Raw genomic sequence first — 25,822 nt, forward strand, 5'->3', positions numbered from 1 at the left:
CGGTATTCATAAAGCACCTAAGGTGGAATTTTACCTTAGTTTTATAAAATAACCTAAATTTTAAGTGGAATTTCCCTCAAAGTTAAAAAAAAACAACTAAGGTCTTATTCATAAAGAAATTAATCTTAGCAAAATCCTTAAGTCAAGCGTTTTCCCCTTAAAATGTAAGGCAGTTGCATACCTACCTTAATTTTCACAGAAAATCCTTAAAAATGGCGACCACGCAGACGACGTTTAGTATTTGAATCATTTTATCGTGTTTTCATCACTAAAAGGTACTTATTTTACATTTTTACGAATTGACATTCGGCTTTTGATGTTACTATGTATTGCAAAGGGAGATAATTTCCCAACTTATTACCTGTATTCATGAACACCGGAAGCAAAATTGCGTAAACAAAGTGGATTGTTTTCATTTTGATACTGATTTTGTAATGTACACATTCCAAATAAATCTGAGTGTACGATAACACAAACCGTATCGTTCGATTGTATTATTTATCAACGAATGATTTGGTATGTCTTTTGTGCATTCTGCAAATTCATCATTATGACACCAAATATCCGAGTCATTGAAATCACAAAAACATCGGTGTAACAGCATTTACGTGTTAGTATTTTCTTTATTTACATAATATGTGATAGTTTTTATCAATTTTATTGCAGAATGCCTAGAAAACATTTTCGTGAACGCGCAGATGTTTTGGATAAATTGTCTAATATGGAGTTGCTTGAACGATATAGACTTGACAGGAATGGTATTTTGTTTTTAAATGAAAAGCTAGTGCATGTAATTTCCCCTTTAACTCGAAGAAACAAAAGTCTTAGCAGCATTGAAAAAATTCTAGTTTCTTTTCGTTATTTTGCAACATCCAACATTTAATTAAACGATGGAGACCTACATAATGTAAGTCAGCCTACTGTGTCTCGAGCCGTAAACGATGTTGTAGAAGCAATGATCACCCCAGACATAGTAAGGCAATTTATATACCTGCCAAAAATGTTATGGGACATCCGGCAACAAAAGGAAGATTTCTTCAACATTGCTCGATTTCCCAATGTCATTGGTGTTGTCGATGGAACACATGTTCAGATTCAGGCACCACATGTAGATGAACCTCTATTCGTGAACAGAATGGGTTATCATTCGATTAATGCCCAGGTAAATTTTGTATTGTTATTTTATATTAATTTTTTTAAACAATTATTATTGGCAGAGATGCTTGAATATTGTGAATGCAAGATTGTCTGCCACCTACCACTTATTATTCTCAGCAATGCTCAATTAATGACATAACTTTAAATTACACTAATTACATAAACTTAAAATAAAATAAACACTACATACATAGCCGTTCTTACCTCATTTTAATCACTTTGATTTACATACATGTATGAATACAAAAGCAATGATTTTGGTTCCTTGACAGATCATGTTTGATGCCAGTAACATCATAAGAGACGTTGTTCCTCGATGGCCTGGATCTGTACATGATTCGAGAATCCTCCGCAACAGCGGACTATTCCAGTTCATGGAAGACAATATAAATCCTGAAAGACATCAGTATCTTTTAGGCGATTCAGGATACCCATGTAATCGGTGGCTGCTAACACCTTTTTTAAGACCTGTTGGTGAACACCAAAATAACTACAACATGTAAGTGTATAGCAAGTATGTTTCAATGATTTAAATTATCACTTCAATTTTGTCTCTGGTGGAAATAATGAACTTGTCCCCCACCCAACTAGTATGAATCAAGCACAAAACCTTAGCCTCTTGATCATCCACTTGGGTGACATATATACTCCTGCAACCTCATAAGATATCAAATCATTAAATGAATTTGTAGTATGCAAATAAACCTGTACTATTTTAAAGTACTATAGAGCAGCAGCATTTACATGGTATGTTTGTAATGGAGACAAATTTTAATTGTTACACATTTTCTTATTGTATTATTTTGCTCTATTTTAAATCAACTAGTGCACACAAGAGAACCAGATCTGTGGTTGAGCGTGGAATTGGGCAACTGAAGCGGAGATGGGGTGTGCATCACAGTGAGATCCGTATGGAGCCACTCAAAGCATGCAAGTGAGTTTTATTTAATTAATGACAAACATTTATTGTAAGAACACATAAATTATATTTTTTATTGTGTACATGTATAATTTATTTCAATATTATATATACTAAACATTTAATTAAAAAGAAGACAACAGAATATGTAGTAACAACATACTTAACAGAAAAAAATCCCTACACAAATTGAATAGTTAAATTGTATAATGTAGGGTCATCATGTGCTGCAGTGTTTTGCACAACATATATGCAAAGCCAGGAATATTCCTATGGATGATGTGCACATGGATCAACTACCTGACCATCCTGAAGACTATGATGGCAATGGGGACGGTTTGCATTACCGAAATGTCATTGCAACCACATTTTTTTAAACATTGCATCCTGATGAACGCAAAAAAATAATTGTGTTTGCATGAATTCATTGGAATATTAATGAACCTCATCATGCATGAATTGTCTGACTGTTTATTACCTAATTATTAAATAGGCATATTATCGATATATAAAGACAAAAGTTCAATGTTTACAGATATATAATCGTTTTTTATTTTTATTAAATTAAAAAAAACATAAGCCATGAGATTATCTTATTCCTATGGGGCTCGAAATGTTTAGCAATATTTAAGTAAATACCTCTAATCTAAACTTATTTTAATCATTCACAGTCAATATGCCCATTTAACTGCCCTTCTCTTAGTGATTTGACTAGTTGTTTTTCAATAAAGGTCATTCTTTTTGTAACTTTGCCAGCTGCGCCTCATACTATTTGATTTGAAGTTGGAGCTTCTTCATTTTCAGTTTGTTCATGGCATCCAAACTGCAATGACTACAACTGAATAAATAAGATTCCATTCAGTATTTGATGAGTTTCATGATAGGCGTAAAAAATTGTTTCCAATTGAATTGCCAAAAATATTATGGTATGTCGGTCACTGTAACTTTTTTCCATTGGGCTTTTTTTAAACTTCACATGTTAATTACCACTAAACAGGTAATTTCAGTTACACAATTGAGGAACAAGGAACAATCAGTAAAAAAGGACATTTTTAAATGTCTACCTTTATCATACTTTTTTTTCCAATTGAAAACCTTCTTTTGTGACAATTTCGTCCCTTGTTTACATAGTATTTGTTACAAAGTGGTTAAATGACATATGTGTTCATATCACTCAATTTTGTTTCATGGCATATTCATTAAAACAAACAAGCATAATATAGTCTAGATGAATAAACATGTATAGTTACCAAGCATGTGAGACCACACATCTAAAAGGATTTTTCTCTGTTGTTGTGCACTCCTTTCTGTGAGAAATTTTAAAACGTGAAAACTTGAATTGATCATTTGATATACCTTTATATGTAAAACACAATTTTTATGTCCCCCAACACTATAGTGGGGGACATATTGTTTTTGCCCTGTCTGTCTGTACGTTGGTCTGCACGTTGGTCTGTTTGCTTTAACTTTAACATTTGCAATAACTTTTTCAATATTCAAGATAGCAACTTCATATTTGGCATGCATGTGTATCTCATGGAGCTGCACATTTCGAGTGGTTAAATGTCAAGGAAAAGGTCTTCCTTCAAATATATGTGGCCCAAACCGCTCATTTTAATAATATTTTTGCAATATTGAAGATAGCAACTTAATATTTGGCATGCGTGTGTATCTCATGGAGCTGCACATTTTGAGTGGTGAAGGGTCAAGGTCATCCTTCATGGTCAAACGTCATATATATGGGGACATAGTGTTTCACAAACACATGGCTTGTTTAAAGGTATGTTTATCTGTGATATGATTTATTATTGTTTTTTTATGTTTGCTCATATTCAGAAACGTTTGCAAATGGCAATGGTATGTTGTTATTGTAACTTCTTACAGTCTTTTGGGAGGTTGGGACTGACTTGAACTGCATCTGTCTGAGCTAAATAAATAAGGACAATAATTTTAAGGTATTGTTTAAGCAAAAATTGCCAATAATCTATTCCTAGTTGTTACTCTATCTGGAATTGTCAATATAATATGATAATGCTGCACCATGCATGTAAGAAATATTAATTGACTTTATAAAATCACATGACAATAAAACATTAGTACATTGGCAAAATAGCATCCTCTAAAGCATCCTCATGACTCTCAGCACTGTAAATAGTGAAATTGATTAAGTAACATTACCTGTTTTTATTTTATTTTTTTATATTTACAGGATTAAAAAAAAGCTATATAAATTTTAAAAACATATACAGGTACTGTTGTTCATTTAAGTAATTTATGCACATGAACACAAATTATACCCCAGTAAATTTTTACCAGTAAACATTTCTGCCAAAAAAAATGTACTTATGATGTAGTTATATAATAACATGTTTGGCTGGGTGTATGTGAGTGTAGGTGTGTGTTGAAAAATGAATGTTTCAATGGTAATTTTTTTGAAAGAGTGTGAAATCAGTTAAGCTACTGCATATAAAGTGTTAATGAATTGATCATTAACATTGACCCTGTCAGCTGCAAATAGGTGCTGTCCAGGTTTAATGGAGCAGTGCCCATCACGTTACGGTGTCATTTCCAATGGCACACATCACAGCTTCTGTGATGATGTCTTACTTTGACTGAAAAGGGGCACTTCCTGTAAAGAGACATAAAATTCTTAACAATAGTGTGAATACAAAAAAACAGTTTACCGGTACATACCAATACTTCTTAAATGGTTTGTTATATGTTTTAATAATGTGAATTTGCTATGCTTTGATTTAATTGAATATATTTTACTTCCGAGTTTTTCCAATTTTGTATATGTTTATTGTTGTTGAAAAGAAGGTCGAAGAGAAAAGTATGTTATCGATACAGAAATGACGTGGCAACTGTTTCGATACATACCGAATCCGTAAACCTCACATATATATTCTTTTTGTATCAAATACCCACCATCCACACTAGTAAAACCCGTTCAATTTGATCACCACGTATTTCGCTAAACAAGTGTCCGCCATTTTGCTACCTAATTATAGATTTCGGAAAGGCGGTTATGACAATAGTACGAATCGTCGCACAGACGAAATTTAATAATTTTGCCTTAGTTTTTAAGGGGAAATCTTACCTAAGTATTAACCTAAGGTTCTTTATGAATACGAAATTCTGAAGTTATAAAGATTAAATTAAGACTTAAACCCCATTTAGTGGTTAAGCTAAGTACTGCAACTTAAACCGATTTCTTAAACGAGTTGAGCGAAGAGTTTAGCTAAGCGATTTTTATGCGATTATCTTGCCGATAGTTTTGGGTACAATCGGTACTCTTCCAAAAGTCGTCTGTTTACAAACAAAACAAAATGGCCGAAAAAAAACCAAGAAACGCTGTCATAATTGGTCAAAGGAAGAAAAGGCCTTTGCCTTAGAACTTATAAAATCCCAGGAAGAGATTTTTGGGCGATTTCAAGGGGCAAATCAAGGCAAGCTGGAGAAGAAGCTATGCTGGGAGAAAATCGCCCTGGATTTGAACGCGTTTGTAAATTTTCAGATTTTTGCAAAAGTTAATGTTTATTGTGTAATAATACTAAATAGTTATTGTTGATAATAAATGAGGTTTATTTTCAGTAATTTGTAAAACGAGATCTACTATAGTATTCTTTTAATTTCTTATTTTCTTTACACATTTATAAACAACCACGATTTATTACATTCGGAACAAATCATTCAATGTTCGCAAAAGAGAAATGATTTTATTCATGCTAAGTTGCTCATTCGTATATACGCTGATAAAACTTTAAAATATAAAAAATTACAGTTCAGGCGTATGCTCAGAAAATCGGGGAGTTGAGGAGATCCGCACCATGTTCAAGAACTCTAAGAACAGTGGTAAGTTAGGTGCTTTTTACAATATAAGCGATACAATACAGTACGCATTTCGTCTAAGTGAAATCCATCTCAAACGAGGTCATTAAAAAGTGAAATAAAATGCATTGTGCAGATATTTTCATAGTTACTGGTGTACAAGACCAATTGCATGCGAAACATGTTATAATTATGGCATAACACACCGTTCTCGGTTAACAAATATTCAACATAAAAGACTAGAAAGGACTTACCTTTCATCATGTTTATGTCCATTCCTTAAGAAACTACTGTATCCATAATGAAGTCAAATATGTAATTCCCCAAAGCTTTATACAAACGACAACGTACGCATTTCATTCAATGAAACATGTACATGAACGAGTAGAAAGCTGCTTGAGGCACTTATATAATGCCTTAATGGAAACGAATTTCAAATTGTCTCACTAAAGACATTGGATAGTCTACATGTTAAGTGTGTAAAACGATCCGTGTGGTAAATTCAACAGGTTCATCCATTTACGGCATCCCAATAACATTACTGTTTCTATATTTCAAGTAAAAGTTCCAGTTTTTTCATGTTAACCCATTTATGCAAAACTTGGCAAACAGCGTAGACCCAGATGCGACGCCGCATGATACGGCGTCTCATCTGGGTCTGCGCTGTTTGCTTAAAAGAATTTATGTAAGAATATATTCTAAATATAGAAATAAATATACTAGACATCCCTAATTTTGGAAATAAATTGATCCAATTTAGAAGGATGAGATAGTCCACTAGGCATAAATGGGTTAACTAGGGTTGAATGTCATCATTCGGTTTTGAGTTCACCATTTCTGAATCATATTAGACAATTTCATCCAGTTACCAAGTGCAAATGGAGACATGTTAATCTATATGTCCCAATGCATATTGAAATCTTCACCAATGTTAGCTCAATTGTCAAAATCACCACTATTATTTCAAGCATATAAATCGACTATAGCACTATAATCCATCTAAAACATCCATGTCTTGAATTTTTCATAGTTTCCAATTTTAAATGAACGTCTCACACTTATGAACGGTTAAACTGAAATGGTCGTTCGCGGGTGATGACGCGCTTTTGCACACGGTCCAATTTCATTGGTTGATGTCACTATTTCGGTTTACACAGCTTGTCATGAGAATGTGTAATGAGTTTTTTTTTAACATATCAGTTTTGTTAATCGTATTGTCAACACAATTCATTTTGTAATGCATTCATAGTTATCAAATGTTATTACTATTGAATAACATACGCGCTAATTTTAAGTTATGAACGAATTAACATTTGCAAAATGAACTGTCCCAAATTCAGTATACGGAGCATTCCATGTAACATTAATGGGTGTATTCAGTATATTCATAACTAAGCTGTATTGCAATATCGTATTATTGGAAAAAAGTTTTATGGCGACAATGCAAAGCAAATATCATTATATGAACTTCATGGCGTTATTATAGCGGTTGTTAGAGGGACTATAGCAACGAAAAAACAATTCCAATTAAATTTCAAATATTTAACAAATGCGCTAAGCGAATACATATTCGTTGGAGAACCACATGTAGTAAAAGACAACAAGAGAAATTCGGTAAACACCAAGAAAAGGACCAAACAAACAAAAACCAATTCATGAAATGTTTTGTATGTCAAAATGCCTCAAACATTTCATGTGAAATATACCCAGTTTAAACCGTGGATATATATACGCTTGCATTATATTATTATTTTCATTTGCCAAAGCCCCTGTAAAATTTTCAAAATAATGGCTCGATTCCTGCTCCCTGAAAATGTGATTTTTGTTGGTGGCAGTTGGTGTTTTCTCTGGGTTATATGCACCCCCCCCCCACACACACACATACAGCATAAGATCACATCATAGTTAAAAAAAGTTTAAAAAGTAGATTGATCATTCACAATTGATCACAGTATTTCTTAGTCTAGGCTAAGTAGATCTAGTTTAGAGTGCTGGGACACGCACTGATTCCACAACATAATGCAGCCTCCTGTCGGAATCGCCTCATTAATTCGGACTCGCGGTACAAAGTTCGGCTGGCGTTCACCATACCGGACCGGTGGAGTTTCTCCCAAAGCATGGAATGCCCGATTATGCTAAAAAGCTAATAACGTCAATTTAAATGAATGAAACGCAATAACACTACAATTAAATATCTATTTGATTGCGCATCAAAATGAGATCTCATTTCAGTGCGTAGTAAAGTCGACGATTCCAGATCAACTGGCCATGGAAGGGTGGACTTCTCCATTGAAGAAGAGATCGTGGCCGGTATTCTTCGCGATCGAAATCCCCACCAACTGGACGGAATACCGGGGGGTATGGAAAGTAAGTAATTTGCATAGCGTTTGTGTGATATTTCAGTTAAATGTTTACAAATGTAAATTATTGTACAATCGGGCATCATTTACATCAAATGTCCCTGTGCACCCAGCAACTGTAATTCAGTCAATAAATTGTCTACCGGGTTATGAGCTAGAGCGAGCGAGAATCAATGGCTTGGCATAAATCGGGCCTGGCAAAAACCGAGGATAGAACAAGCGATCACTGGAATTGTATTCCATTAATCTACAACTTAAGAAAACTGGCTTGATTGTGAAGAATTTTTGTAATAATAACTTATAACAGTTGCTTGTTTTAATCTTATGAATCACTGTGTGATTATGTAGGCACATTCGAGAAGGAGAACAGGCCGCCAAAAGAGGGTCAACCGTCCTCTTCAACAGCCACCTGCAGCGTGCAGAAATGCTCCCCACCTGCAGCTGTCACCACGGAACCATGTTCCAGTGGCATATCGATCGGGAATGTAATGTAAGTTCACAAAGCTGGATAAACTATGTCTTTCTTCCGTTGTAATAAAGGCAAGTTAGTGTGATGAAGTTTCGTAAACATGGACAACTGTGCAAAATATAACACTTTGTAAATTTCCCTTATTTTATTTCTGTGGAAAAATACATTAAATATGGTTTATCAATTGTAGAAATATGTTTCTTTCAATATCAATAATTTTCTAACAAATACGAGATACTCTTGGAGTCGGAAGTTTCAACAGGAGTGACACCAGAGAAAAACAGGGGTGATTATAAGCCACTTAAATACTAATTAAAACAATACATGTATTATTAAAGGTTACGTAATTGTTAACACGCTTTTCATAAGAAATCACAATAATCAAAACAGACGTTGTTTAAAAACAAGAGGACCAAGATGGCGCTAGTTCGCTCACCCTTTTTTAAAGGTTTTTGAAAAATTTGAACCTTGTGACCAAGGTTTTGATCCCACATGAACCAATGTCATACTTTGCAATGATATCATCAAGAAAAACATCCTGGTCAAGTTTCATCATTGACAATCTAAGGGCAATAATTATGTCATTTATTTTGCGATTTTGCTCATTATCAAACTTGACTCAGATCTTGTAGCCATTTAGCTTCGATTAAGAATGCTTGGGAAATGTGAATGCAAGAGTGTTTAAAAACCAAATGTGGCCGGACGGACATATGACTGACAACGACCAACCACAAAACCTCACCTGAGCAATCAGGTGAGCTAAAAAGTATGTTTTTTTGCACCAAACTGAGACCTTGCAACTTGTCTGAGATATCAATAAAACCAAAGTTTTGACTTAGTTTCACGATATCACTTCTAGACAGTTCACAAGGTTTCTCTATACTCATATAATGAAAACTGTCCCACTCCCCTGGCGAAAATGCGCCAACCCCCACCCCTGCCAGCCATATTTTTCAACCAATATGTCATTAAGACAAACATTTTGACAAAGTTTCATGAAGATTGTGCATGAAATGTGACTTCTACAGTGTGTAAAAGGTTTTTCTTAGTTTGACCTACTGACCTAGTTTTTGACCCAGCATGACCCAGTTTCGAACTCAATCAAAGTATCATACGGACAAATCTTCTGACCAAGTTTCATGAAGATCGGACAAGAAATGTGGCGTCTAGTGTTTTCAAACCAAATGTGGACGACAGACGACGAACAAAGATCGATCACAAAAGCTCACCTGAGAAATCAAGTAAGCTAAAAAAAGGTAGCATTATAATTGCTACTGTATACATGTAATTACACAATTATGGACTTGACTGTGGCGACATCTTGGAATCCAATCAGGATATTCCTTTTAAAGCATGAACTATCACAAAGCAAATACTATAATATATTGTGTTTTATTATCATGCAGACAAGAAATCAATGAAGAAACGGAAGGTTGATGTGGAGGAAGAGTTGTACGATCTTGAAAGCCGGCGAATTACCAGCGAGATTAGAGCCTGGGAGGCAAAGCAGATTTAATATGAAAATAAAATTGTCCAAGAAAAGGAAATACATGAACTTAACATAACACTTATATTGAAACAAATAGATAATTTCTTGCCATAATATCTTGACATTGTTTTTTTAACCCTTTATCACTTAGATACGTATTTTGACGGATTTGAAGTCCTTAGAAAGTTTAATTTAATTAAAGACTTTTCTCAATAAATTCAACTTTTACAGGCCACACTTCCAACCCCAAGATACAGACGAGCAGCCAACAGCATAAAACCTGAACAGACAGCGTGTTACATGCAGGCTGTTCTGGATTTATGCTGTTTGCTCATAGCAATTTTCACTTTGCTTCCAAGTGGGAAAGGGTTAATGTTATGTTTTTCATACAAAGCAATATGTATTTAACAGTTATTTTATATAGTTGTGTTGATATTATAGCATTTAGGGGGGGCATACCTGTTTCATAAACATTTCTTGTCTGTATATGAGTTGCGTTCTGAGAAAACAGGGCATAATGCATATGCGTAAAGTATTGTCCCAGATTAGCGTGTGCAGTCGACACAGGCAGCTAATCAGGGACAACACTTTCCGCCTAAATTGGATTTTTGCTAAGAAGAGATTTTTTTTAACAAAAATGTCATAGAAGCGGAAAGTGTCGTCCCTGATTAGACTGTGCCGACTGTACAGGCTAATCTGGGACAACACTTTATGTACATGCATTATGCCCAGTTTTTTTTAGAACACGACACATATGTATATACATGCAAGGAAAACTTTTAAGAAAAATAACGTTCAGCAAATATATCCCTGTATTAAATTCCATTGTTGTTTTCTTGATTAGCAATGTTGGGGGGTTGATTCACATCCATATCCTGATTGGGTTCCAAGATGTCACCACAGTCAAGTCCATAATTGTGTAAGAATACAGTAGCAATGATAATGCTACAGCATCTTCCAGGGTGGCATCGCAGGCCATACGCCAAGCAAGCAAAGCGACGTTTCAAAACGCCAAATGCCTGCTCCACAATAACCCTGGTCCTCAGTAGTGATCGGTTGTATCTGAAATAACATTAAATGTTATTATAATGATTGCATGATATGATTTTTGCAATGCTGCTTCAACGAAACTGCTCGTCTTAGTTACCATACCATGAAAAATTCTTCACAATGGCGACCTCCGAAAAAATCAGAGATAGTCCGATTGAGTTAGCTAAATTTTCTCAATCGGCATACCTTGCTGATTTTCATTGATAAAGGTAAAGGCAGCATGGATCAGGTCCTCTTTCAAATTTAGCGAGAGGTTCGGGACAATCTCTAACAATCTATGAACTGGTACTTAGGCTGAATGGGTCAAGTTTCCCACCGGTACTACTTCCCCATACCCTTATATCTTTAAAAAATAAAAAAAGGAAACAATTTTTTTTGGGGGAGGTGGAGGTTGAGAGGGGGGTATAATGTGGGATGGGTTCATTTATAAGATGATCTTGATACATTTGTCTGCTCGTGTTTATATGTTGGAGTCATGTTGGTAAACAAGTAATGATTTTTTAACTTTGATTTCTTAATACAAAATCTTTTTTGTTAATATTATTCTGAAAAATATATATTTTATTAATGACATAAATTTGTCCCAAAGACAACATTCGCGGGCGCTGTAAAATCGTAGAAGTAGTAAAATATTTATGAATTACATGCACCTGAGTATCTCGATATGCACACCCACAATAGACAATTCAAGAAATGTGTAATTTCTCACAAACAAGTGATTGATTTTGGGGTTTACCTTTCCTGTGCCCTGTTCCTTGTTTGTAAGTAAGGGGTCATCAGATAACGTCTACTGGGGTACCCACTGTCACCCAAGATATATCCATCAATGAATACATCAATGTTAAATTACATCAAGCAAATTGCATATGATACACAACTAAGCATTATTAATTAAGTATTCGGTATTCAGTGTATATAAGCAACATTCTCAAGAACCTTTTTTTCTCTATTTGGTCATAAACAAAGGCAGCTTCTTAGTACATGACCCTTAAAATATGCAAAAATATGAAGGTGCATTAAAGAACGGCCGAATGAATGGACAGTGTAGTTATTAAGAAACTCTGTCAAGGTCAATTAAATTATTCAAAAATATATAATTTTTCAATATGGATTAACTAAAACTTTATATGGTAATAACTGTATTGTATTACAACAATATTTGCATTATAAACAAAACTTAACCGTTTTCTACATGCTGACAAAGTAAGGAATTTCTAAATATCCTGGCATCATGCACACTTCCTGGCCACTTTGCCACCACGTTCAAAAAACGATAGCCAGAATCGCACACCATCTGAAAGCAGCAATTGTAGCATCATACAGAAGTTCGCATCTGTGTTCAAAATGTTGATATTCACACATTTTCTTATGCGATTCAAACTGGGCCATCTAAAATTTTTACAAAATCCATAGTAACATTGCACTGCAGAAGTACCCTCATTATGTAAATTAAATGGAAAAAAAAGGATGTGTTTATTAAGCACATTTTGCACATTGTTAATTTGCATAGCCAATTTATTAGTTTTCCATTATGTTTGAAAGCATAGACTCTAAAATAATGCAATAAAAAGCGAATGTTTGATGTTTTACAATAATAAACACATTTCACATAATTTACCTGTACATTGAGTGAGTGGTAGCCTTTGCGATTTACGAAGTCAGCCTCGTATTCTCTTGGTGCCAGAACTTTCACATGGGTGCAGTCTATGACACCAATAACATTTGGAAACCCGAGTAAATTAACATAGAACGTTCAACAACAAAATAAAAATAATTTAATTTATGCTTTTCGGTTGTTTAAAGGGAAATGTGTGCGACATAAAATTGATATTTGTCTGTTTTAAGGTTCATGGGGGGGATAAAATTCATTAAAAATTCGCTTTGGTTTTTCTTCATTGAATGTGGTACAATATGGTCAAACTATATATCATTTTAAAGCTAAAGACGGATAGAATAACATAAACACATTTTTAACATTCAATATTTGTGTGCTTTATTCGTATTTTGGTTTAAAACCAATTCTTTTTTACACTAATTTACAAAATCTCAATCTAAAGTTAGGAATGATATGCACTACCTTAAGTTGAATAAATACAAAGCTATATACATATACAATGTCAAGTTAGCAACATTTCACAGAAAATTATTGTCATAAAACAACAAATGAGTTTTTATTAAACTGCCTTTTATGGATAAATATCCTAAACATAGTTCTAAAAATAACTAAAACGTAACTACTTTCTAACAATCCAGGTATGGTGGATAATAAGAGTCACAATTCTATTTCAAAGGCTTAACAATTTTGTTATTTACCTCTCAACCAAATTGCAAATTTTAAACCATCTCAAACTGAAATAGATTGCAGACGACATATAAAATTGTAAAGGAATATAAAGAAATTGGCAAAACGATTGATTTTATATTTCGATTCCTTCTACCCATTTGAAAGCGTGGCCATCGCTGTGATCCGTAGAAAAACGTGCAAAACAAATCGGTCGAAACCACGTGCAGTGGTGAGAAAACCGGGTATGTGTATACACATACCTGAGATAACACATGCTTATTTTGACAGTTTGGTGGCAACTTGTAAAACAACTATTAACATTAATCAGCAAGAGATCGCACTAAACAACAGAAATGACCGCGTAGAGATATCATCACTTACCCTATTTGAAATAGTTTCCAGCTGAAAATTGTCCCCCACACGTCTTTTTAGTTAATTTGTATTGTTTTTCTGGAGCCGAAGTTCATCTCACAGAATATCCAACCAACTTCCGTTGTTTTCACTTTCGTTATTAAAAACTCCGTTTAAAAGAATTATTACTACTTTTAGATTGTTAAAGCGATGTATTATTATATATTATCAATAGAATAGTATACCGTGATGAATTGAACGGAGTAATCTAGATCTTTCTGTCAGTCTGTAAGCGTACTATTTTATGCGCAATAATAAAGTATATGTGATTCGACAACGATTGTAAACATTGGTAAAATGCTTCTTACATAGTTATTCTTTTGAGTGTTAATGAGGTCTGATCGTGCAGTTTGCAAACATCAACGGAAAGATTACAATCCAATGCATTTGTCATCGTCAACCGTATGGAATGTCAATTAGGCGATGAGTGAGTTTTTAGCATGTTTCTTTCTATTTTATTAATTTAAAAATGGCTGCCCCCATGGTGATGAAATGACATGTGTTCGAGTTTTGATATTTCTAGATATGCAAACTTTTTTTACTATTTAAGCGTAACTTGCCCTCGTCAATGTCGATATCATTCACTAGTTATATAATTTTCCGCCGAAATACGTGGAATAAACATGATTCAGATTTTTGAAAATAATGTATATTTTAGTGTTAAAATCTCTTTGTATTTTGATTGATTTTGTGGATGTTATTATACGTTGATGTACAAAATTGGTAGCAGTTTGAAGGAAAAACATCCATTAAAGCATATATGTATACATTATCAATGTGGCACTCTTCCTTTAGTAAAATTTGAGTTCAATGCTAGGGGTCCCACATTTTTCAAAATGAAGCCTCTACATGAACCTTAACTATGAAGACAAAAACTGATATTTTTCTATGTTGTGTTTACATTGTTTATTCTTGTTTCTGGTATTTTCTTCAGTAAATAAAAAATATTACAGAATAGAATATACTCTTAACTGGTATGAAATTGCTGCTAAAACAAATGTTTCCAGAAACTGACAGTCAAGTGTGACAGTGACAAAAGAATATCAATCAATATTTAAAATAAACCCACATTAATGAGATGTTTGAATGAAATACCTTAAAGAAACGTAATAAATGTTGGGCATCAATTGAATAATGCAACAGGCACAGTTTTAATAGCTATTATCAGTGTATATTGCAGCTAATCTTTTATTGATGAAAAGTTCTTGGTCGCAAAATTATATGGCAATACAGCATTAATATACTAATGTACACAAATAAGAGCTATAAGTATATCAGTCGATAAAAAAATTGTATACGTACAAATGAACAGTACATATTACGATTTCAGAGATCTGAGATGCAGAACTTGTTTGCGTTTGGTTTGTTTACTTTTTACCCGATACCTACCTGAATGGGGGACAACTGGTTGTTCGCCCTTAGTCTCGAAAATAACAAGCAAAATGAAGGTTAAAAATCACCAATATTTTATGCAGAAAATTGTAAGTAGAAAAAGAATGATAGCTATCATAATATACCTGCAATGGAATAAAACTTGGCCTTCGTGTCGCCAAGTAATCTTGGAAATTTTATCCGATGCACGCCCATTCGCGCCAGCAGTTTCACAACGCAATTGACGGATCTGCATATAGAGGGCGCCGAAACTCCATGAACGTCCCCTATCACCACATAGTGGGCTCCGGAGGCCAAAAAATAAAGCGTTACTTAAACGCTCAAAAGTGGTGGGAGAGGTGACGAGCGCTTCGTCGGCCTCTCTAAGAAGGGGAACAGCACTTCAACAATGTCCATTATTGTTCTACTACGGAAGCGATACCGCCGAAAAATCTCTTCGTCCGACAGTACTTCAAGCGGATTCAACCTATCTTGAAACACTCTCTCTATCCTGACAACTCTTCGCAACTGACGAATACGACGCCGTATCTCCGCCATATTTAAGCCGCAATAACAGACTTAGGCCTGCTAAGTACTTGGTTTAAAATAACGTTCTTAAGCTAATAAGTTAATTCCGTAAATTTGTTCGTGAAATCGGACTAATTTAAGCGATCAACTTAAGCTCGTTTTTACCAGCTTAACTAAAATAATTTGACTTAAGAATTTTCGAAAAATCGGGGCCAGGTTTCCAGAACTGTTATTTGCGCATAATACTGTAAATGCAACTTAATCATATGGAAGCAATTGTTTTTTCATGTTATTTTTTATTACGATTGAAATAATGTTTAAAAACAAAAAATGCTATTACATATCTGTACTTAATATTATTTATATTTGTTTTTTAAATTTCCGTGTTATTCAAGTGTTACATTAATTACCAGAGTACATATCATTTTTAATATGTTGTATTTTGCTTAGTATGTCATTTGATATCTGAGTCAATAAATTGTCATAAATAAATACCTTTGTTTATACAAATAATTAGTGTTGATGAATTTATTTTATTTATGTAAGTATGATATATGAATAATAATATAGAATACATAATGTCACATTGTTATCACATTCTTACCTCCCGTTCCTGTTGTTTCACCTCCCCCTTGAAATATTGTATTTGCCAGTAATGAAGTTCATCTGATTTGGTTGCGAACTTCTTTTGTTTCTTAACATGCTCTTTATTACAACACTCACTGAAGTAAGAACAATTATATATGCAATAAACACTAGCAACTTGTATGATGAAGATTATGTAGTTACATATATTTTAAATACAGTTTTCTTACAGCATTTGATCATTAAATAGTACATAATACAATTATCACAAATAATAATAGTATTATTGATAGTAGTATTGGTGTGGTTGGTGTTGCAGCGACGATGGCTACTTCAGTAACTAGCCATTATAGTAGTAACTTCTTTTAGTTCCATTAACTATAAGAGTTTAGTCAAAACTACTAGTATTAGTCAATTATATTAGTATAAGTAAATGCTAGAATTAACAGAAACTACTAATAGTAATATTATTGGTACAAATTACAATTAATAGTAGAAGAAATATGTATTGATTTATTGTAGTAGAAATTTTGGAGGAAGTAGCTATATATATGAATATATAAATTTAATATTTATACTTTGCTCCATTGATAGTTGTACTTGTTTTACTATTATTTTATCTTAGAAACATTATTTCATATACCTTAACTGCTCCGTTGATTTTTATTGATTTGGGGATCCCTCAGCCGACGCAACTGGCATGTTGGAGAGAAAGTGACGACCATCTGTAAACAAACAACATCAGTATTGTGTGTAACCTATATAGCCCACAACAGAAGAGACTAAGAAAATACTGTACCCATAAATGGCGGAAAGCCATGTGTTTTAACAGGGTTAATGTGCTAAATTGGATACTTATGGACATGATTCCATATGTATTGATGAGTGTTATTGTTTGATTATGATTCCTTAATTTTCTTATGCATTTTGAGATGTCACGTGGATAAAAATAGAATGATTATTGGATTAAATAATGTATGGCAATTGGGAAAATCCCTGATACTATAAATAGCTGTTTATCAAAGCAGACGGCTGTTGACAGTTCATGGTTTACAGAAATGTTACTTGCTATTAGTTGTTGCTTTTAATTAAAAACAAATTATTTTAAAAACAAACCAGCTTCATCGCTGTCCATTCCTACAGGAATCCCATTAAAAGATGCCGAATCTTTATACAGTTCGGCAATGCGAACTTTCTTGTCATCGGCCACAGCTGTCAGGGTCCCTCCGCCAGTTTTACGCCTTTCTAATTTTTCACTCGTGACTGCAGCTTTACTTTCTCGCTTCAAGTTTTGCCACTTATTGCTGCATTCGTCTGCAGATCTTAATGCTACTCCTTGAGCAGAGATCTCTTCTGCTATTTTTGCACACATATCTTTTTTCAGTTTATTGTTCAAAGTGTTGGAAAATTTATTTGCTAGTATTAAAAAAGTGTTCTCATCCTTTACAAGCTCTTCCAGTTTTAAGATTTCTGAACTGATGAAGTTAATATTTCTTTTCTTTCTTTTTAATTCAGGTGAAGATGTGTCTGCTGTTGATGCCATTTTGGAATTGGATAACTGGAACAGGAAGTGGAAATTTCGGAATGGATTGTGGGATTTAACATGGACGTTAAAGTCTTAACGTTGCGTTAACTAACGCTAGCGTTAAAACTTGTTGAGCAGCATGAAGTTAACGGCTGATTAAATTACGCTGCGTTAGGGTACTTAACAGAGGTAAAGCTTAACGGTAATGTTATCTTAACGATGCTTTGAGCAACCGGGCCCTGATGTTCTCTATAAACGTAAATGTTTGCAATTGCATAAAAACTAAATGACTCAAACCCCCTTTACAAGTGTTATATGGTGTGAAAAAGTCCATAAAAATCATCCGGAATATCGCGTAAATCTATATGCAATCTATAGGCAAAGAAGCCATTTTGGTGTTAGCTTGTCTAGGTTTGCTAATCGCTAAACCACGTGATTAAATGGGCGGAGCGATCATCGTCCAGGCGTCATGTCAATTGGGATCACGAGTTCAAAGCCTTGTTTTAGGGACATTGTCTCCGACCGCGTAACTCTTGTTCAGCATTTTATCTTTCTAACACTATAATATCTACTAAGCAATCGCAATCCCTTCACCATCGTCAGCCTCATTTTCGATTCGTTACATCAAGGAAGGCAACTCACACAGAGCTAGACATCGGGAATGTAAAAAGGGTCTATGTGCATAACCGGAACAGAATTATACAAAGGCACTCATGATATAAAGAGCTACTGTCTTTTCACTGTCTATTTGTTTTAAACAGATAAGTATTTTTTCGCGTTTGAACGGTTAGAAAAATGTCGGATCAGTGTGAGGACTTCATATTACAAACGCGAGGTTGCACTTTACTGAAACAATATTTATGTGTTAAAAAAGATCATAATTCCGATAGAAAACTCTCACGAATGAGCGGGCTCTCCACTTTATCCCATTTAAAATGGTGAAATATTAAAAAAGACATCATTCCAAATGTTAACTGGTTCGCGCTTTATTCTCCCAACAAAGATCTTAAAAAGTCACGTGGTATAGGCACCGTGTTCACGTAACTTTGTCAGGCTGTTTTTTCTAATGATATATCGGCTGAGATGGAACATGGGACCGGCTCGTTGAAAAATGGCCGCCATGGAGCGGGGCATTTTTTCTTATACAGCTATAGTGAAAACTTGTTAACGCTCTATTGGCCTCTTTTATTTCCAATCTTCATGAAAAGTGATCAGAACATTATCCCTTATAAAATGTAGGCTGAGTTTAAAACAGTGTCAAAAGAGGTAAACAAACTGGGTCACTAGGTTAAATAAAAATTATTGACACTATAAGTCGCATTTTCTGTGTTTTAACACTTGGTAAAACAATTGCTTCAATTTTTTCTAAATCTGTTGAGTTCGAAATAATATTCCGGCCCCATAGAAAAATATTGCCGCAAGTGATGGGGCAGTCAAACGTGTATGGCTTTAGCAAAGCTCTGTAAAAATTCTAGAAGTCACATATTTAGTCAAATATTTATAAAACTTAGTCCGAACATTTGTTCAGATGATATATAAGCCGGGTTCAAAAAATGCCTCCGGTTTATTAACAAAACAAAATGGTGCAGTTTTCCCTATATGGTTATAATGCAACATTGTTCACACCCTAGAAGTCACATTTAAGTCTAATCTTTTTAAAAACGTGGACATTAAATGTGTTGTTTTGATATATCGGCCGAGTAAGAAAACTTGTTTAATCCAGGGGCGCGATAGTTGTCCTTGTATGGCTAAAGTAAACCGTTGTTAACACTATAGGCCACATTTGTCTTCATGAAACTTAAACCGAACATTTGTCAAAATGAAAGCTCGGATGAAATGGAAACTGATAGAAACTGCGTTATGTTAGGTTTTAAAGTTGGGTGATTGGGTAAAATAAATTAAAAGTTGTTTACACTTTGGAAGTCGCATTCTTTAATCGATCTTTTCGACACGTTTTCAGTACTCTTGTTCTTATGGTATCTCCCGTTGAACAATTTTGCCGCCATAGGGTGAGGCAATTTTCCTTTCCTTGTATAGCTTTAGTAAAGTCTTGTTAACAGGAGTCACCTGTTTACCCCGATCATTATGAAACTTGGTCAAAACATCTGATCATATCACCGAAATTAAACAAAATGTACATATAAATTAGTTGTGTTTCATAAAGTACTTTTCTTATTATGAACTGCATCTTCTGAGAATAGTTTAATTCCATTGAGTCTTAGTTGATCACCTTTGGGCCCATGATCCTCTTTTTGTAAAGTAGTTGCACTATTTATATGTATTTTTGTTTCGTTTGACAAAATCAAATAATGTATTTTGTATTGACTATGTTTGTTTTTTTCCATTAAACTTGGTCAGAACACTAGTCTCATTGCTTTCTTGGTCGATATTGAAACTGGGTCACACGAGATTAATTAACTAGATTAAGGTCACGAGGTCAAATAAAATAGAAAGCTTGTTAATACTCTGGAAGATACATAAGTAACATGTGTTAATCCACTATTTATGAACCTCGGTCAAAAATTTGTTAATAGGAAATCTTGACACCTTGTTAACTTTTTAGAAGTCACTGTTTGAAAAATGATTCTGATTCTTTTTAAAACATGGCAGTTAAGAGGCGGGGTAGTTTTCCTTATAAGGCTAAAGTGAAACCTTATAAACGAAATAAAGTTACATTTGTTATCCAATCGACATGAAATATTGTCAGAACATGATCAAATTATATCTTGGCAGAGTTTAAAGATGGTGCCGGGTCGTTGGAAGACATGGCCAAAAGGGCGAGGGGCAGCTAAAAATATGTTTTCGTATTAAGTCGCTAAGTAGGTCAAATTAGCACAAGATTCAAATAGCTTTATCTTCTCATGAAAAAAACTATTTTTATTAAATCATAATTATATTATTAAAACTCAACACCGAAAATATTGTTTCCTTCAAAATATCAAATGGACTTATTGCTTTTTGCTTTTTTTCCAAGATGTTTAACATGTCTAGTCTTAATATACATCATCCAATCCTTATGTAATTAAATGTAAAACCTTCAATTCAAGTCAAAATTAAGTCAATATTCTGCACCCAGGGACCCCCGTAATAATTGGCGTCGCACTTGTGTGCGGCGACTAGTATGTGATGCGTTTTTTTTTCGCCCATGGGAGGAGAAGTTATTTTATGGATCAATATATATATTTTTGTTGTAAGAATATCTTGCAAAGTGGTGAATTGGTGTGTAAATTAGTGTAAATAAGTATTGAATTTGTGCTTATTACATTTATTACATCATTTATTGCCAATAATGCAAAGCTAATTGTTTAATTAATAACTGATCACAGGGGAAAAATCACAGGGAGTGGGGTAATACGCGAAACTTTCTTGTTTTGTATAAAAACAAACCATAATCAAAATATATTCATTTTGTGGTTTTCCTAACAATAGCGCAGACTTTTGCTGTTCGAGTTTTGGTTAACGCGTTATTTCTTCAATTTTACAAGACGACAGCGATTACACAGTTTATTGCTTTATTGACAACCGTTACACTACAGTCACTCATTAAGGCAGTAGGTGCCTAGTGAGATCGGGAATAGTCGGTCGATATCGCCGTATTCGGAAAGCGTGTCGGCTATAAGCGATATATACGGTAAAGTTCGGAAATTATATTAAATACACGAAATAAATTTGTATTTTTTTATATTAGAGCTAAATTTGTTTATCTCTTTAAGATTTAATAACTATACAATACAAATATAAGTTAAATTAATTCGTTTCATAAAATATTTGTGTTCATGACGTCACGGTTGTTGACATTTTTTTAGCAAAACGAAAGTGCGAAATAAAAGCGAGCGATTTGCAAAATCGAAAAAGAAGCAAACACCGATAGACAACGTTGTGTTCGATAACAATTTTTCATTTACCGAGCTCTTCGATGGGGATTTGTGTAAAAATGACTCACGTAAAAGCTATTCGCATTTGCTAAATGGCGTGAAAAGAGTAAGCAGAAGTGGGTGGAGTTTTTAAGAAAATTGATTGACTCGTTGAACTGGAGGTTTTGCTAAACAAATTACAGTATGGTCAGTTTTGATATCTTTGTCCCATTCCCGTGACAATATATAACATTGTTGGCGAACTACAAAATGGCCTCAGTGGTTATTTGTACGTTGTTTGTGAAAACACTGACTGTAGAGAAGTCAACCGTGTTGCATATGGAAAGCAGCACCATCTCAAGATCAGGGGCATGCCATGCTTTGACGTAAATACGAAGCTTGGAACAGGTATGCATGTCGTCAATTTTCAACCTGCCATTTCTATCAATGTTTAAATTATTGTACAATTGCCATTTATCTTTGAACTTCTTACACATTTTCAGACCCCTTAAAATCCAAGTGTCATTCCCAGTGAATATTTGTTTATCGTGTAATATATAAGGAAACATTCCGGTGTCCATCATATTCAGTTTTCAAATTTAGTTTCGCATTTGTATTGTTAAATCCAATTGATTGCTCATTCATGTTATTTAATAATGTAATGATGATACGAATGGATTCTATGAAAATACATTGTGATGTCATTATAAAGTAACTACGGCCTTATTTCGTTTTCATGTTCTTATCATTTTAAATTCTCTTTTCAGCAATGAAAGTCAGTTTGGGCAGGCCGGTGAAGATAAATAACTTCCTAACCACTCTAAACATAACGCTTATTGCAAATAGAAATCTTAAGAAGATGGAAAGCGTGCTGGGGAGGCCATCACGAAAATCTCAACTGCGTCGTCTAACAAGGCTGACATTGATGCTTATGAGAAAGAAATGGAGTAAGTGTAAAAACTAAATATAAATACAATGTTATTGACTTTTCTGGTGCCAAATTTTAGTATTTTTTCTCATCAACTGTCTTCTCATTTCCTAATCCAGATGAACATGAAACATATTAATATTATAATTGTTTTATTAAAGGCACTGTGTTCATAGTTTGGTAAAATTACATTTTTTAAAAGATTTTTGGTTAGAAATCCCAGGACAGGCACATCATTAAAAATATTTGTGATTGTTATTATAAATATTAAAAACTATTCCAAATATTACACTTTTTAAAAATAAATTCATTACTTTAAGTAATAAATCTTATGAAGGAGCATAGGTATATTAAATTTCTGAGCTATCCATATAAATGGTGAATTCTTTTCACAAGCGATAAGTTGAGTTCAACGACTTGTCAATATGTAATGTGCTTGTTGTGCTGAAAATTGATTTTTCTTATAACCAATGATCATATAAGGCGTCAGAATAAAACTTAAAGAGGAAAATTCATGAAATAAGCATTGTGTGAATTTAATTTTGTATTTTAGTTTGAGGTACAGGAATGCCTAATATTACTCAGATTGCTGTGCATTTGAAGACGGGTTTTAAATTTTCGACATATGTGAAGACAACAGTGCCAATTTGTTCCGAAGCTCAGAAAGTGATTGGCATCTCTGTTGATGATCATGGCATAATGCGTGTAAATGGTGGAAGTGTTGATAGTGTATCAACTGAAACGTCTCTACATGATTGTATGATGTGTCTTGCAAAGTTTCCCTGAGCTATTTTTGTTGCTCTTAATGGGCGCAGGTTTGATTTTCCGGTTTAGGTTAGTACATGGCTGAACGGTCCGTGTACATACCGTCTTATCGTTTTTCGTTTTGCATTCGACAACACGAAACACGAAAATGAACGCATATTAGATCATATTCCGATTTTCTTATAACCGAAACAAATACAAAAAGCAAAGAACAAACCGACTTATTTATATCGTTTTTCGTTTTACTAATTACAAAACAAAACACGAAACGTGTATGTCTATTCTTATTTCGTTTCAATTTAAATTAAAAAAAATCAATGTTTGAAAATTGAAACAAAGCGCCTGCTCTCATTTATCGTTCTTGATTTGATAAAACGATACACGGAAAACGGAAAACGAGGGGCGCTGCGCAGCTTTATTTGGATGATAACTCATGATTAATCTTAGTGCACAGTTTCCTCCCTTTGAAACTATTATTTTGAATAATAAAATGTTCACTATTACATGTATTATAGAGGAAGAATAGACGAGTCTTGGCACAGCTCTTTTTGGCTCGTCTAATGGAATAATGGATAGATCAACAGTAAAGTTATATACCAATATACATGCCTGCTTTTGTTTCAAGTCATTGGATTTGATTTAATGAATAACATGCATAACAATAATCATTGCACAATAAAATATCTTTGTTCGGCGTAGCCTTTCTCTTCAAGTAATAAACAAAAATCGAATTATTTACTACACTCTATTCATTTCTGTTTAAGAAATGAAATAAAAAATCCACATTATTGCTAAACATATACACATGTACATTCAAGTAGTATGGTGAATTATTCCTAAGAGCATGCACGGCCTCATAAAGCCCTGTCATGGCACGTTGTGTGCCGTCCTGGCTCATACACTTCGGGTAACTGGCAGGCGGTGGGCTCTCGTACCAGGTGTCCATGCAGTTCTTGCATCCAACCAGTGATTTGCAACAAGTTGCAAATGTAGGCTGCGACACTGGTCCTGAATGTATTAATTTATGTTGTTATAAAGCTATCGGTTCACGCACTGAGTTCTTTTTAAATTTTATCAGCATGATTATATTTGGTGCTCCCTTTATAGAATAAAGAAAATTTGCTTATAACAATTATAAAATTATTTGAAACTCTTTGCGAGAACACATCATTTAAATACAAGAAAAATCAACGCTAAGTATAGTACATTATGCCAATGGATTTTATTTAATAAGCTACAACTCTGACGTTGTTACAAATTTATATATCTATTTTTTATAACGTTTTTGTTTGGTGTACAGATTTTGTCCAAATTTTGAAGGACTGTTAAAATGAACTGGATGTGTATAAAACGAATAAAATAATACACTTTTCGACTAATAAATGTACTTTAACAGATCATGCAAGCGAACGCTTGATGGCGCGCTCCTCATATATATCATTGACTCAGCAAATCATACACGTATTGTTACAAATGTAAACATTTTTCTATAATGGCATTCGAGTTTCATTTCAGGAGACAACCGAGGTCTTAAACGGAACATTTCAACGAGTGCAAGTAGATTCTATAGGCGTGACGCATGATATTCGCCTTCTTTAAGTAACGTAACGTTTAAAGGAAAAAATATTAAGCGGCGTTATAATATCATTGGAATGTATATATCTTGTTAGCATTAAATATATCTTGCGCGCTCTTTCAGGAACATTAAATATGTTGTTTAATAAGTTATTAAATTGGCACATTTATTAATTATATTTAAGTTAATTTCATTTTCTTTAAGTGCAAAGCGGTTTCATATAAGGTGTTTGGTTATAACTCTTGTTTTAAAGCTAAAATCACTAGACATATCACAATGCAGTTGTTAAATGCAACATTTATTTGTTATTAATCGAACGAATTGGAAATTATATATTAGACACCTTGCACTTTACCGTTCCATAAGATTAAAACATTTTTTTTATTTATTCTATTATACAAGGTGACGTTAAAAGTAAAACATAGGGACATTTTAGCAGCCGCCGTCGATTATTGTGTCCTTAAATTGTCATGCGGGTTTAACGGGTAATACAAATAGGAATACGGAACTCAGGGGACGGGGTATTGCAGCTCTTAAAATGTAAGGAACTCCCCAATGAAACTAGAATTAAAACGAATTTAACAAGAAGTGTCATAAGAGGCATATTATAGCCCTATCTAATCGGTTGGATCAGCATGAAATACCGGTACGTTGGAAAACCGTTCGATGTCAAGATTATGATCATTTCAAATTGGAAAAATACAATACCTGGAAAAACA

The 25,822-nt window shown here is 33.9% G+C and overlaps 2 protein-coding genes across 3 annotated transcripts in view; one reads left to right on the top strand and one right to left on the bottom strand.

The window, feature by feature from the left end:
• Positions 1–25,822, top strand: part of LOC127854166 (uncharacterized) — a 243,141-nt gene that overhangs the window by 43,478 nt on the left and 173,841 nt on the right. The gene's annotated exons all lie outside the window — the stretch shown is intronic.
• LOC127853026 (putative nuclease HARBI1) lies at positions 11,042–12,993 on the bottom strand (the record flags this gene model as incomplete). The annotated part of the gene is made up of 4 exons (XM_052387152.1): positions 11,042–11,288; positions 12,013–12,114; positions 12,461–12,570; positions 12,895–12,993. Coding segments are annotated over 4 exons (558 nt in total), but the record flags the coding sequence as incomplete, so codon positions are not given.

Source organism: Dreissena polymorpha, chromosome 12 (assembly GCF_020536995.1).
Source record: "Dreissena polymorpha isolate Duluth1 chromosome 12, UMN_Dpol_1.0, whole genome shotgun sequence".
Taxonomy (NCBI): Eukaryota; Metazoa; Mollusca; class Bivalvia; order Myida; family Dreissenidae; genus Dreissena; species Dreissena polymorpha.